Source organism: Rhamphochromis sp. 'chilingali' (assembly GCF_963969265.1).
Source record: "Rhamphochromis sp. 'chilingali' genome assembly, chromosome: 7".
Lineage (NCBI taxonomy): Eukaryota > Metazoa > Chordata > Actinopteri > Cichliformes > Cichlidae > Rhamphochromis > Rhamphochromis sp. 'chilingali'.
In genome coordinates this window covers 544482-559858 of record NC_137934.1, presented here as the reverse complement: position 1 = coordinate 559858, position 15377 = coordinate 544482, and the positions used below count along the sequence as shown (strand labels likewise).

The 15377-nt window shown below is 42.8% G+C and overlaps 1 protein-coding gene across 4 annotated transcripts; it reads right to left on the bottom strand.

Moving 5' to 3' along the window:
• Positions 1-6308: 6308 nt before the first annotated feature.
• On the bottom strand, positions 6309-15377 carry msrb3 (methionine sulfoxide reductase B3). Of its 4 annotated transcripts, none has more exons than XM_080886655.1 (7): positions 15200-15336; positions 14107-14219; positions 9878-9986; positions 9414-9491; positions 8959-8987; positions 8202-8299; positions 6309-7618 (listed from the first exon to the last, which is right to left on the bottom strand). In XM_080886655.1, exons 2-7 carry the CDS (start codon positions 14207-14209, stop codon positions 7439-7441), a joined length of 597 nt encoding a protein of 198 aa, XP_080742781.1. In that variant the 5' UTR covers positions 14210-14219; positions 15200-15336; the 3' UTR covers positions 6309-7438. The 4 variants fall into 4 exon arrangements, with proteins under 4 accessions (XP_080742781.1, XP_080742782.1, XP_080742783.1 ...); XM_080886656.1 differs by lacking the exon at positions 14107-14219 and adding an exon at positions 10685-10834; XM_080886657.1 differs by lacking the exon at positions 15200-15336 and adding an exon at positions 10685-10834.

Below are 15377 nucleotides of genomic sequence, written 5' to 3'. Positions count from 1 at the left end.
ATTAATCTTTCTCTTTGCATCCGACATGAGGATTCACCTGCACGTCTACACAAATAAAAGTCACACTTTCAAAATAAAAGCAGCACTGGCATGAACTAGTTTTCATTTACCTTTCCTGTTTGCCTGACCCTCCACCAGATGTCAGTGTAGCGCAGGCTTTTAATGACGTTTCAATTGCAGAATGGATACACAAAATAAATCCTAATTTTGTCACATATATTCAAATCAACTTGAATTTATTTTATTTAAAAGGGACAGTGCAGTTTAACATAGTTCAAGTGCAAGACATGAAACTGATGTACTGCAATCAAACCACTAAATTAATTCAAAACCCCCAAAGCAAATTCTGAATTCAGCTGGAAATATGATTCCTAGGGTCTGAATATTTATATAGTACGGTGCATTCAGGTATTCACAATGCTTCACTTGTTCAGTTTTTTTTCTATGTATCAAATTAATTTTATAAGAGAGTGGCGCCCACTGCCACCGCTGTGGGTGTGCCACCAGTGAGAACGCAGCCTCCTGGTCGAGTTCTATGCCAGTCGGCTTAGAGCAAAGGCCCACCTTCAGGCCCCTGGCAGGATCCAACGCCCAGGACGAAGAAGCCTCAGTCCTCCTAGCTGTGAGAATGGGTGGAATTGGGCTGTGTTAAATGTTCAGGTGACCATGTCAAGTGTTCCCATTATATTTCATTGTTGTTCCCCAATAAGTTTTGAATGCATCACCAGTTTTATAAGTAAATACATTTCTAAAGGTGCTATTAATATTAAATTCTCACCAGAGTTGGTTGGTAACAACCCATCCAATCCACGGATGCAAAGAAATCAAACTACAGATGTCCATAAATTAAGGGTAATAATGAGAAATATACTGAAATTGATTTAATACTTCGTAGAAAAGCTTTTGCTGGTGATGACAGTTTCAAGTTGCCTCTTGTATGGAAACTCTAGAGGCATGCAGGTGTGATTTTGGCCCACAAACAGTCAATCCTGAAGGTTATATGGGCCCTGCAAGTCTTGAACAAATATCTACAAACGTTCCAGTTCTAACAGTCAGACAGCTTTTGAATCCCGTTTGGTCCACAGGACAATCTAACATGGCTAGACACCTGAGCCACAGGCAGTTTCTCAGGTTTGCATTCCTGCATTCGCTGGTTCTGTTCCACATTCGGGCACTGGGTTTCTTAGTGAACTTTAAAAAGAGCTCACGAACTCCAAGTCAGCAGATCTCTTTCTTCGATTTGCGACTGGATACATTAGTCGGACCACAGAGGGGCCGTGTTTTATCACTGCCTCGCTCAGTTTCAGCTGGGACACAGATGGCATTTCCAAACAATGTTATGGTTACTGGGCACAATGGCATCAACGATTGCTTAGTGCCACTCAGACTGTTAAAGATGGTGGTGGACACTCTCTCACAGCCTGTGTGCATCGTGTCACCTCAGGGGGAGGCTGAGGGTAACTAGATCGTCCCTGGAGGGAGTCCAGGCTCCTGCACCAGGGTCTTAGACTGAGAGGGTGTTGTTTTGCATGGTGTTGTCTTCAACAGCAGTCTTTTACATAAACAGGTAGGGAGGGACGCGGTCCTTTCCTCTGTTAAAGCTGTCTCACTCTCTGTTGTTATGGTGCAGTGTTTGTTTTCTGCCTGTAAGAGCTGCTCATGTTCCAGGCCATCTGACCCTGAGGCCAGACCTTCTCTTAGCAGCTACATCTCCTCCTCATATTGGCTTTGATGAGGTGACACCAGCTGCACATGTCCTTGCCATAGATTTTTTGAAAGGGGCTAGCGTCCCTTCATGGGCCTTGACTTCTGTGCTGGATGCCCTTTGTGGCCCTCGCTCTTTGAACTCATGGATTCTGTGGATATGACATTTCTTTCATATAAGTAGGGATGGGTATCGAAACCCGGTTCTTGTTGAGAACCGGTTCCCACTGTCTCAATTCCTTGGAATCGTTTGCCATTTTTACAAACGATTCCCTTATCGATTCCAGTTTCCCCGAATGACGTCACCACGTTGCGGAGCGTCATTTACCTGGCAGGAAACACGGCGCCTAAGCAGCTCAAACGCTCAAAAGTTTGGTTATACTTTGCGAGAACGGATGACAACAGGGCAACTTGCAATACTTGAAAAGTAGATATTTCATTTAAGGGAGGAAACACTACGAACATGCAAAAGCATTTGCTCACAAACACGCGATGACCTTAAATGAATGTCGTGTTTTTAATTCCACTCCGGACTCGTGAATCTCAACCAGCAGCAGCGGTAACGTTTGCACGTCCTCTCCCGTTAATGCGGCAGGTAAATAATCAACTAACAGTGCATATTATGTTAGCGCGATCTGCCTTATTACAAACCTGCCATTACTGTGCATTTAGTGACCATGATGAGAGAGACAGAGTCTGGCTCAGATGCTGGCAGTTCTCGCTGCAGTCTGCCGGTAGCGTCTCCTTTCAGGCAGGATAGACGAACGTCACCGAGCAGAGACTCAGTTTGTGGTCAAAGGCTTGCACCCGTTTGCCACAGCAAATGATTTTCAGTAAGTGAATGTGTTTAATTGTAGGCAGGGACATTACTGGATATTCTTGTGTAATTGCTACAGAATAATTTATGTCATACTTTGTTATTGCTACCAGTGTTGGTCAAGTTACTTGAAAAAAGTAATCAGTAACTAATTACTGATTACTTCCCCAAAAAAATAATCCCGTTACTTTACTGATTACTTATTTTCAAAAGTAATTAATTACTTAGTTACTTTTTAAAAACACGATTTACAACCTGAATAGGTGATAAAGTGATAGATCTTTCAGCCCAATTCTACTTTTTCTGCATAATCCATCATACAAATGTAATCAAATGGAAAAGTCTCTTTTTAAAACTTGTTTTATTAGTTTTAATCTTTTAACTTTATGAATCAAGCAAAAATGTAATTATCTGCATCATTCTCTGACTTGAATAAATTAGTTTAACATTTAAACCTATTTTCTGCACATTCCAGCTCATAAAATAAAATATTTTTTGTGTTTACACTCACTCTTTCAAATAGATGCAAGTAAAACACAGCAGAAAATAAATAAAGTCAAAGACTCAGCGGTCCTGTTGCTCTATTTTCACCTGTAAAGCAGGAGTGGGGTAGGCGGAGGTTTACCCTGGAGCAGGTGTGCAGCGGTCAGTGGAAGAATCCGCGAGTTTCTCTGTGAGTTTCCCATTACGTCGTAGCTACTCGGTGCTTGTTGGAAGTTTAGGGGTTTTTTCGCTGTAAAAAGAAGTTTTCTTCCCACGCACAGTGGACACTAATGTTTTTGTCACTTTTTATGGAATCAAACTCAAAGTAAGGTCAGTGCTTCCACGCTTTAAACGCTGCACGCTCATACTCTCTCTGCACTCGATATGTGATCCATTGTTGATCTGCACACAGCTGTTGTCACGAACGTCGCACTCGCTAACGTCACTGTCATGAGACATTCTCGCAAAAAATCACGGTTTTAGTAACGCAGTAACGCAGCGTGCCTAAAAAATTAGTTATTGAAAGTGAAAAAATTAGTTATTGAAAGTAACGGTAATTAACGGTAAGTAACGGTAATCTAATTACCGTTTTTGCAATAGTAATCCCTTACTTTACTCGTTACTTGAAAAAAGTAATCTGATTACAGTAACGCCCATCTCTGATTGCTACAGAAGAATATTTATTTTATTATTTTACATTTACAATTTTTTTTCCTGGGGACCCTGTGACACCCCATTAAAGAGCCGTGGGCTGGATCTCTTAAGATCTGTTGGGTTTGTAAGGCCATGTTACTCCTAAATTTCTATCTTGTTCAAAGAGAAGATATAAAACAAAGTTCTAAGCTAATCGACCTTAGTGTTCTCCTTTTTTAAAAAGAATCGATAAAGAATCGAATCGTTAAACAGAATCGAAAATGGAATCGGAATCGTGAAAATCTTATCAGTACCCATCCCTACATATAAGACTGCATTGCTTCTCACTTTCTGTTGCGCCTGAACACTGCATATTTACCCAGGGTTATTCCTGCAGCTTATAGCTTTATGGAATTTGAGCTTCTGAGCTTTTGCTTCTCTCCTTCTGCATCTGAGGAGCAGAGGAGTTTCCATTGTGTGTCCGTTGCGTGTGCTACATATACCTACATTGACCACACTCAGAATGTGCAATGTGTGACCTGCCAGCTCTGTCTAAACAGAGACTCACTCTCCTGCTGGATTACAGAAGTTCATCCGTCTACAGCACCAAAGGTCTTGCTTTGCCTCAGGATGTGAGAATGGCAACCTCGGTGTCTAGTCTGTGGGAGGTGTATATATGTCCCATACTATATGTGATGTACCATATAGTGAATCAGCTGTGAGGTTCAGTATGTTCCCCAAACCACCGACCTTTCAATTAGATGACCTGCTGCAGCCACCCCAGCGTCAGTTAAATGCAATGAATGTAACTAGTTTAACACTAATTCAGAGGTAAAGATTCAGAATGAGGTTGATTTTATTTTTAAATAGACTGTTTGAAAAAGTTAAAGGAACACTTTGAAAATACATCAGATTTCAGTGGAAAATAAAATTAATTCCTTCACTTAGGCGGCCTCAGTGTGGTTCTGTTGGCTTCAACACGTCTGGCAGTGGCATGTATTGATGTGCCATCCTGAAAGAGCTGGACTACCTGTGGAATCTCTCTGTGATCTACACACCCTGTCAGGCTACCAGTAGTGACACTGACCCAGCCAAATGCAAAAATAGTGTGAAAACACTTGGAAAAGATGAGGAGGGTTGAATTCCTGCCATTCAGGACATTTATCTTCAGCGATGCCTCCGTAAAGCACAGAGCATCATCAAGGACCACAGCCACCCAGCACATCAGCTGTTCTCCTCTGGCAGACGTTACAGGAGTCTGTCTGCTCCGACTACAAGACTTAAAAACAGTTTCTACCATCGAGCCATACGACACCTCAACCACAACACTTACACACACACACAGGACGCACTCAGAAGCTACCTGCAGCTTCACAAGTACTCTGTATAATCTGCACTGCTCACTTCACTTTATTGGTATTTTTTTTAAAGTGCAATACTGTACTAACTGCCAATAAAACCTTTGTGCTGTTCAGTCTGTGCTGCTGCTCATTCCTGCCACTGTGCAATATCCCATTTGCCCCCCCCCCCACATTCCTATTTAAGATTTTCTGTATTTAATCACTAGGGTTTACATAATATTTATATATACATACATATTTAGTCTGTTAACTAAATGTAATTTAGTGCTTTTAAAGTTTATGTTTTAAATCACGTTAAAGGAAGGACATAAAGAGAGCGGTGACAGGGTCTGTCAACAATGGTGACAATGGTTGAAGTTACAAGTCATCTCAGAGGATGTGACACCCAGAAAGAGGGGGGGGGGGGACCCAGTACAAACGTTTGGTGCAGAACAGTTTTCCATCCCATTGTCTTAAAGAAGATTGGATCTCAGAGGTCACAGCTGCTTATTTTCAACACCACAGCCTCCCTGAGTGTTGTTGCTTACTGGGTTCATCTCTGTATGACATGCTGTCCTGCTAGAAGTAGACATCAACTGATTAGTGTGGATAAAGTTCAGCTCAAACTGGTTTCTTGAACATGACAGTGGGTTCAGTGGACTCAAATGGGTTCCAAAGTCTTGACCCAAAAGAACACCTTATAAATGGGTTCCAACACATTTGCATCAGTGATGTACGGCTAACAAATCTACAGCATCTGTGTGATGTTACCACGTTAATATGGGCCACAATCTCTGACCAGTGTTTCCAGTAATGTTGAAGCAATTCCATGAAGAATTAAGGCACTTCTGGAAGGTCTAGTCCGGTTCTAGCAAGGTGTTCTTAATCAAAAGGCCAGCGAGTACAAACAGCCTACTTGGCCATGACCGTCCAGCTTTTGTCCGAACTAGTGGACTGGTCCACCAACCGTGCACCTCAGCAGGTTCAGACATACGGTGAGTGTTCAAGGCAACTGAAGTAATCAGACTACAAAAAGATAACAGGTACTGATAGAAAGAACACTTTGTATAAAGTTTAATGTTCACAAAAACAATTAATAGTTTCATGTTGGGTTTTGCTATACCTGCTTCACACTTTCATTGCCTAATCGTAACATCTACTCTTACCAGAAGAAGCCTTTGTTGCTCTTTGTGATACTAGAAGATAAAACTCACAGCAAGCAGCGTTCAGCTCACTGGTCCAGCCCTTAACAACCGTCTCGTGTTGCCTTGTGGTCCCTTGGGAACTACCCACAAATACGTTACAGTTTCAAATATACAAGCAGCAAGTCATAGTGTTGGATACTTTTTATTCACCAGTTAACTATTTCAATTCACACTGTGACCAAAAACTGCAAATATTTCTCAAGGTAGAGCTAAAGAAGGAGCAAGTGTATATATCATTAATAAAATATAAGTGTGCAACCATGTCTTCAAAAATATATGGTCATAAAATCTAATCATTTCAAAGTGACGATATAACAATGTCTACATGTTTGTGTGTGCATGCCTACAAACCAGATCATGTTTAATTCTGCAGACACAATCCAAATACAGACACAGGAAATGAAAGGTTTTGGGTGGATGAAGCTGATCAGCCATACCATGAACATGTAGGGACAAGTTTTTGAATCCAGGAACAATCGGTGAGCAGCAGAGCAGCGCCACAGTGTTGATGAAAAAATACAAAGAAGGTCAGAAAGATCTAGAGAACGCACGAGAGAGGAAGTGCATGAGGATAGCAAGGCACCTGGGGTCAGGTAAGACAGGTTCATGGTGGGGGTGAGATTATATCAGGGCTGTGAGCCCGTCCTCGTTTGCAGGGGACGGAGGTGGACAGATGAGGTCAGACAGAAGTCTCCATGACTGCAATAGTTGGGATCTGTACTGAGAGTAGGGAGCCGGCAGGTGAGCCCCCACAAAGGTGGAGGTATGTGCTAAAGACACGAGGAATGAATGCTGGGTTTTCTTCCTGGATGGGCAGGATAACATGGGCAGGACATTTGCAGAGGAGGGACGGTGCAGGCAGGAGGCAAAGAGGAAGACCAGAGTGAAGATTGATGAATGTAGAGGAGGACATGCAGAGGGTTGGTGTGACAGAACGAGACGACAGCAGTTTGTTTTTAAAATCCAAAGTCAATCCATTAACCAAATTTTAATAAGTGAGAGTAACAAGAACTTTAAATGAAGTGTGTTCCTGTGCGCATCATTAAATGATTGAAAACAGCTTATTTTTCCTCTAATCTTTTCCTTATCTGCATCTCAAAAAGAAATACACAACTTCCTTCTTGCATGACTGTTCACAGAGAATATTTGGTCAGTGGCTGAATCCTGAACATCACCGCATAATCACCTGTTTCTTACACAGTAAGTCAGAATAGAACTAATCTCAGGGGCTTTCTTCTTCTTTCCTCTGTTTTTCTTTACAGCTCAGTCTTCTCATCGCTCGCAGAGCTACTGGCAGCTCCACCCTCAGCTTCACCCCTGGAGGCAGAGGGCGCGGTGTCTTTAGGCTGAAACGCCAGTGAGGCAGAATTGATGCAGTATCGCTTCCCTGTGGGTCTCGGACCGTCGTCAAACAGGTGTCCCAGATGAGCTCCACACTGAAGCAGAAAGGAAGAGATTTACTCCTGATCCTGATAAATGGCAACGATATTCTCCACATGACTTTATTTGCATCATTTTGGTGAAAATTCAGTCGCCAAGAACAGAGACTGTTTGAAAGCAGTCTGATTCTGATCCGGTGGCAAATGTTATGCTTTCTAAAAACCCTTCAGCTACATTTTGTTGAGCCTGGGTCACAGTGAACGTAACGACTGGTGAAACATAGAAACATGAGTGCTGTGAGTCACGTTTTTGTGAGTCATACTGAATCTTGGCAAACGTTGATCTGAGAGAAACGATGTGTTTCTGTCTAATTGAAAATGTAACACAGCCTAAAATGATTCAGTGCATGAATACATCTAAGTTTCATCCACTTTAGTGCCCAGTGGGTAGCACCTCGGGCTAACAGCTTGTGTCCCTGTGTTTGTGTGGCTTCCTCCCACAGTCCAAACACATGCAGTGGGGTTAGGTCACCTGGCCCACAGGTGTGACAGTGGATGGTTGTCTGTCTGTGTCAGCCCTGTGACAGACTGACGACCTCGTAGTAGAAGAGTAAACAACAGCTGTTGATGACGAGTTTACCTGACTGCAAGTAGCCTCTACTCTGTGCATCCCATAGGAGAAGTCATCAGCCTTAGTAATGGATTCCTCCTTCATGAGGTCGCTGAAGGATGGCCAACCTGTAACCATGACAGCATCACGTCGTCTAGTAACAACACGCTGCATCATCATCTGTAACATTGTAGCTACGTTTGTCTGTCGGAGTTACTGTGAATCTCTTTTACAGAGTCGGTTGTTTGTTTACATGAAGTGAAACTTTGTTTTCTATCAAACCAGCTCAGAGCTTTTAGTCAGAAGCAGATTTAACGATATTTATTTTCATATTCATGGACCTGAAAACTTTACAACAATGCATAACAAAAGAGACATCCAGCCAAGTGTAATGACCATCACTTCGACATGAACTACGACGCACTACAGCCACGTATGATTGTGTTGATCCACAGTTTAATTCTTTCTGTTCAGCAGCTGTAAAATATTCATCTTGTTTGTCTAGTGGAAATAAACTATAATAACAGAAGTGTTGGACCACACCGTATTGTTATTGATGTGTTTATAAAAGTTGTTCCAACATTTACAAAAGACTGATAAACAAGTCAGAAACTCCTGCGGCTACACGTCTGCCTGTTGTTGACCGTGTCCCACATTCAGCTTGTTTCCTGCGTGCTGTACAGTATCAGTTTAAGGCAGTAAGAGCTCGTTCTTAGCACACACGTAGCTTTACATACAGTACATTCAAATAATCTTTTACATTTTTAAAATGTGAAGTTTAACTTACCTGATCCGGAGTCAAATTTAGAGTTGGAACTACGAGAGAAAATTAAAATGCCATGAAGAAAAATACTGGTTTGTGTCTTATTCGCCATATTATTTTAAACTGTAGTGGCGTGCTACGTCTCCTACTGTCAGCTGTTCTACTGACCTTTACGTTTTTACCCCACAGCCATCAAAAGCTGATGGCGTACTGGCGACCTCAAGTACAAGGTCAAGTTTTCAGAAATTCTTGTGAATGTGACAACTGAAGGAGGAAGTCACCTGGGATTTTCACATTAATACCAAAGTTACATCTACTGAAACTCTCAGATGACCTTGACCAGAACTATGCTATGATTTCACCTTTATCCCACAGGTGCCCGTGTACAGAGGCTGAGGGGCAGCAGGCGAGTACGTATGCACACGGCAGCACTGAAGCACTGCGCTAACAGTCACACAACAACAGCAGGGCAGTCTTACCTGAACAGGGCCGACCCACAGACGACACAGGCGTAGGTCCCTTCATCTGTTTGATACGTGAACTCTCCACTGAAGGCGCTGTGGAAAAGAACGAAGTGAAACTTCACGACACTGACTTCATTTAGCTGTGATGCACTTCAGTTCGGACCTTTCAGCGCACTGAGGCGACTGTTGTTGGAACTGTGTAAATAAAACTGATCCCAGTCCTGTTCATGTAACTGAACAACAAGCTGATTGATTTTATCTGGTAATAACTTAGATCAAGTAGTAAAACATCACCATAAATGATGTAAGCAATAATCTGTCAGCTGGCAGCAACTATAAGCTGACAGTTTCATGATTTAGTTTCAAATACTGAACGGGTTGAAGTACGGCTTCCAGAGTAACTTCTGTGATTACATCGACCAGGTCACAGTTTTTACATAATGAACCTCAGTGGTTTATTTTGAAAAACTAACTTGTACCTCTCAGTTCCTCTTTCCTGGGTCACATGGTACTGCATTGGTGTGAGGCGCTGTCTCAGCTCCTCCTGTGTGAACCTCAGAGGCCATGTCCTTTTAGTCCTACATGCTCCTGAGAGGTCAGGCACAGAGAGCAACAAGTATTAACTACACTGCACACCGTCATATAAACAACATGAATACATCTAAGAGCAGGTGGATCAATAAAAAACAGATTGTGCTACAGTTGAGATGAATAAGCTGGATTGTTTACACCTCAACAATCAAAATGTTCCAAATGGATTTCTACAAATGGATCATATCCACCTGAGAAGCTCTGTATTTATGTACGAACTGAAGGAAAGGTGCAAGGCTTTTACGGAGATGCTCCTCTGGGTTGACAGAGAACATATGTGCATGTTGGTAAAACTGGCTGTCCAGGAAAACAAAAAACACACTGGCACCATTTCAGACTGCAAGAATCTACGAGCAGGATGTGGTGCAACGTCACAAACAAAATCACTCAGTGCATGCAAGCTGCAAGAAAGCCAAGCGGTGAATCGTTTATCTGTTAGACTAGCAGGTCAGAGACTAAAGACGAGTTACAGTGGTTGCACTCATTTTTCAGCCAAATCTAGGACCTGGCAACACATGAAGCAGCTCTTACAGGATGAAGTTTACTGGAAAACACAAACTGGCACCAAGTCTGTGTTTGTCAAACATCTATCAGTGCAAAATCTTGGAAAAATGTAAAGTCAGGCTGACACACCAGGAGTGTTAAAGTTTTAGTGAGGCAAAGCAGAGCAGGCACACAGCACCCAATCAGTGGACCTGAGGGAAGACTGCAGGACCTCAGAGCTACAGGCTGACTCTTGGTTATTAGATGCAGCAGATTGAAGCCCGACATGGATGTTGGAGAAACGTATTCCACCCAGCACTAGAACCAAACACCCCTTAGCAGGGTTGCAACCAAGGACTGGGCTGTATGAAGAGTAGCAGACAGAGGGTGAAACAACATCACGAGCAGTTACAAACGAACAGAGTCTCAGATGAGATGACCTGATGACCCAGCAGAGAATGTCAGACTGCTACAGTACGAGACTACAGGCAACATCTTCTACAATTTAACAGTCGTTTACAGCCTTAAACATTCATGTACATATGAATTCTCTGAGAGAGGTTATCACAACATGAGCAGGTCTGCCTCGTTCAAGTACGGGATAACATCAACGAGGCTATCACGTTATAATTCAGACTTTCATAAACACTATCATTACAGAAATGTTAACTTAAGTAAAGAACTGTGCAAAACTCGGTGCAACGACTTATTGAAACATGCAAACATAAATGAAATACATCATATACGGCACAAGTGACGTGTACAGAGTGCGACCCCCTTTATTCTCCGCACATCCTGAACGCTCTTAGGCAGTTAATGTCTTGAAGCAGTCTTCAGGAACCCGTCTCTACACTTATCAAAGGACATTACGAGGCTTTCTGGATGTTGACTCCCTTTGATTACGTGATCCCAGACTCCTTTGTGACCAATAATGTTCCATCGTGTTTGAGATCACAGTCGTGCTGCAGACTGAATCCAGTCAGAGGCTTTTCAAAAGATACTTGATGGGGATTATAATCTGACAGTACTTTCCTGCCTTCATTATTCTGTTAGCTTTGACAAGACGGCCAAACACCACAAGTGGACAAACCGCCCCAAACAATGACACAGCCTCCCCCACGGTGTTCTGCAGATGGCTGTTATACCTCATTACTAATGACAATTGAACCAAATATTTCACATTCAGATTCCTCGTCCATGATGCCGACTTCATGAACCGTTACTCAATGAGAGCTTGTCGCTGATTTTCAGCAGAGATCTTGTGTAATATGGTTTACCTCAGCGTTTCTGACACGCTGCTAATACAAAGTGCATCAATGCCTTAAAACTGGTTCTTTACCAGGCTGTCCGTCATCTGTAGACACAATATTGGATTAGATCTTTTTTTACAGATGAACTCAGTGCTGTGAAAACAGATACAAGCTTTCTGAAAGTGTAGAAAACTGCTCACAGATGTTTTTAATGTCAGGGAGGCGCGTGTCGTTCCTTGTAGTGATATTCAGCTGTTGACAACTGTCGCGCAGCCTGTTAGTAGGCCCTCGATTGTGCTTCTGCGGAAGGTTGAGGAGATGTTGGCGTTCAAGCCAAACCTCCTAAGCCTCCTTTAGAAAGTATAAGCGCTGACACACCTCCCTGACTACACTGTCCATGAGTCCTGGAGATGTCCTTAATAATGTTCCCGTCGAGGAACCTAAGCACCGCTGATGTGGGTGGGCAGGTGTTCTTCTCTTTGGTCCAACATCAACTTCTTTGTTTTGCTGACGTTGAGAGAAACGGTTGTTGTCCTGGCACCAGCTGTTTAGTGCCTACACCTCACCTCTGTAGATTGTCTCATCATTGTATTACAAAACATTACAAGACATCCTGGTGTGTTCAAGCCGTCTTTTACATGTCTTGATGCACGCTCAATCATCCAAGTCAATCCCAGAAGGTTGATTCTGTTCATCTGGATGTTTTCAATGGAGAAACGTTTCAGCATCATCATCATCAGGTGACTGCTTCAGTCTCACCTGGCTGCAGGTTTCCAACCTTATAAATAGGGCTGCCACAAACGATTATTTTGATAGTCGACTAGTCACCGATTATTTTTGCAATTAGTCACTAATCAGCTCATCATCCATTAGACGTTAAACGTACAGCTTATTGCACCAGCAGCATCTGCTCTTATATAACTATCATTAGCTTACAGCTTTAAGTGTTTAAGGTCTGTGCTAACTAAAAATAAAGACAAGATGATAGTTTATTAAATTTTAATGAAATTTGCAGATTGTTTCGGTGAAGTTTAATAAACTCCTTGCTATCTAAAATATAACAGGACACCGGAGTAAATTCTGGAGCATCTCACACTTCTGATAATCAGCTGTCTGCTTGACGTTTATTCAGCTGTGTAAAAACTATAACTTTAATCTCAGACAAACCGATTTACTCAGGAACAAATAAAACACTGAAAAAAGCCAAACAATAACATTTAAGTTATCTAAGTGACTCATATATCATGTTTAACCTGTACGGAGCCCCCCAGGGGACATGGGAGAAAAAAAAATTAGGGAGGAAAAAAAAAAAAATTAGGGAGGAAAAAAAAAAATTAGGGAGGAAAAAAAAATTAAGACGGACTTTTGCGAGATCTCACAAAAGTTTTAGCCACATTCTTCGGAGGCCGCCAGCTCGAAGCCGACCGGGAGGTCGAGGCACGATGTGCCGGGAAAGCGGTGTTCCTCCCGGCTGTAGTAGGTCTCGACCTCCCGTTAGCTTCGAGCTAGTGGGTGTCAGATCTCCAAAAACGTCGGAGCTCTTTTGCAAATATGTGATGTCTTGTAAACCGAGCAGGTATCTGACGTTTACACAACTACATTCACGCCTCAAAATATCTTAAAAGTGTATTTTGTGACCCAGAAAGAATAATAAGAGTAATATTAAAACTAACAGCTGCCGCCATTGTTGGAAACTGAGCTGGGCTGCGCTATGAATTCTGGGACACAGCTTCTTCTTCTTCTGGGTTTAACGGCAGCCGACATCCTTGTACATGCAGTGCTGCCATCTTCTGTTTCAGTCCGTTATTACACTCTTAAATCCTGCTACTGATTCCTGCGTCTTTTGTGATCTTACAAAGCTTCAAACGACGTGTCGACTATTAAATCAGTCGTCGACGATTTTAATAGTCGACTAATCGTGGCAGCCCTACTTAAAAACAGCACATTTGCATAAAGACTGAAACCAGCACCACTGGCTCTTAAACAGGTCATTATTTAGCTCAAACCCATCCAGCACACTAGTCGCGGCTCTACAGTACGATCGGTACTTTAATACTTCAAGCCCAGTTCTGGTGACGATGTTTCCATCAGTGGGTCCTGACACATTAAAACCACAGCACTTCAGTAGCCTACTTATCATCTCTTTATAAATGCTTGTGTTTGCAGCTGACACAGCTGTATGCATGGTTTATGTAGCACTAAGGTGTGTTGATATTTTTGGTCATAATGTACAGTACGTATACGGTATGCTTTTAAGCACTGGATTACATTAGATTGATTGAAACACACACCTTCTTTGACTAAATAAGAACCACAGCCAACGTTGGTTATATGGATGATTTTACACCTAAACTAACAGGTTACTCTAGACGAGCAGCAGGTACCTAGAAGAGCAGCAGGCAATGCAGGGTGGCAGACTGAGCTGCTACCCTGCCTGAGGGCATGATGCAGGGCCACAAAAAGGCCACGTCTGACGAGGACAGCCATAACAGTCACACTGAAGACAGAGAGAGAGAGAAAAGAGGACTATCATATTTGGATTATTTTATTAACCCCAGAAAACATGCATGAATGGGATCTACTGGCTGTGATTCATAAGTTAAACTGTTTTGAGGTAAGTTCTGTGGGTAAATACTGCTGAACACCAGCATGGCTGCATTTAACTATTTACTATGAATTCTTGTTGAAACAGCTGTTTCGTGGCTGCAGGAGCTGATCCATGTCTCTCTATCACACACACACACACACACACACACACACACACACACACACACACACACACACACACTCTCTCTTCTAATACATTTTGAAATTCATCTTGTAAATTGTGCGTTTGTGTGACATATGTGTGTTATAGGTAATGAAATACTTTTTATAGTACTGTGTGAAAGTGGCCTGTAATGTAAAATGGTTACATTATATACACACGTGTGGAAAGCACAGAGTTTTGCTTCAGAGTGGATAAGGGACAGCATTACATACGTCCATTCAAACTGTAAATACAGGTTTCAGCTTAGAGCTCTGGGTGCTCCCAGGAACTGCACACCCAGCAGTGCGAGAGCAGCCACGGGGCTGGTGCTTCATGTCGGGAACGCAGCTACACGAAACCCTCCAACTGTGACAATTCGTGAGATTTTCACCAGATACGTCATGATGGCGACACCTTCGGCCACTAGATGTCAGTTAGGTGTAGCACCGTGGATTACGTCACGAGTGGGATTATGTAACACGCACCACATTTACCGATATTTGCAGCAAGTATGCACTCAGTAGGAAACGAGGACACGCGTGTTAAAGTTATTCCACACTCCCACCCGTCTCTGCCCGCCGAGCATATCCCCATCTTAATATTCGGTCTTCATTTGGAAACTAAATCGTTTCAATGTTCGCCCTGTTTTTAAAATCTGAGTGTTTTACATTCGTACAGTCCCCGATGGACGAAGACATTCCCGGTTTACTAACAACGCGGTAACGTACCAGCGAGGAGCAGCAGCAGGACCGCGACGCTGACGAGCGGCTGGCGGCGGAAGGAGCTCCCCGTGCCGGCGACTCTTCGGAGCATAAGCCAGCTGACGTCATAGGCAAACAGCGGAAGGTTATCGGCGCAACCAAACATGCGTCCGGGTAAAACGACCTGCACATGTCCAATTATGGC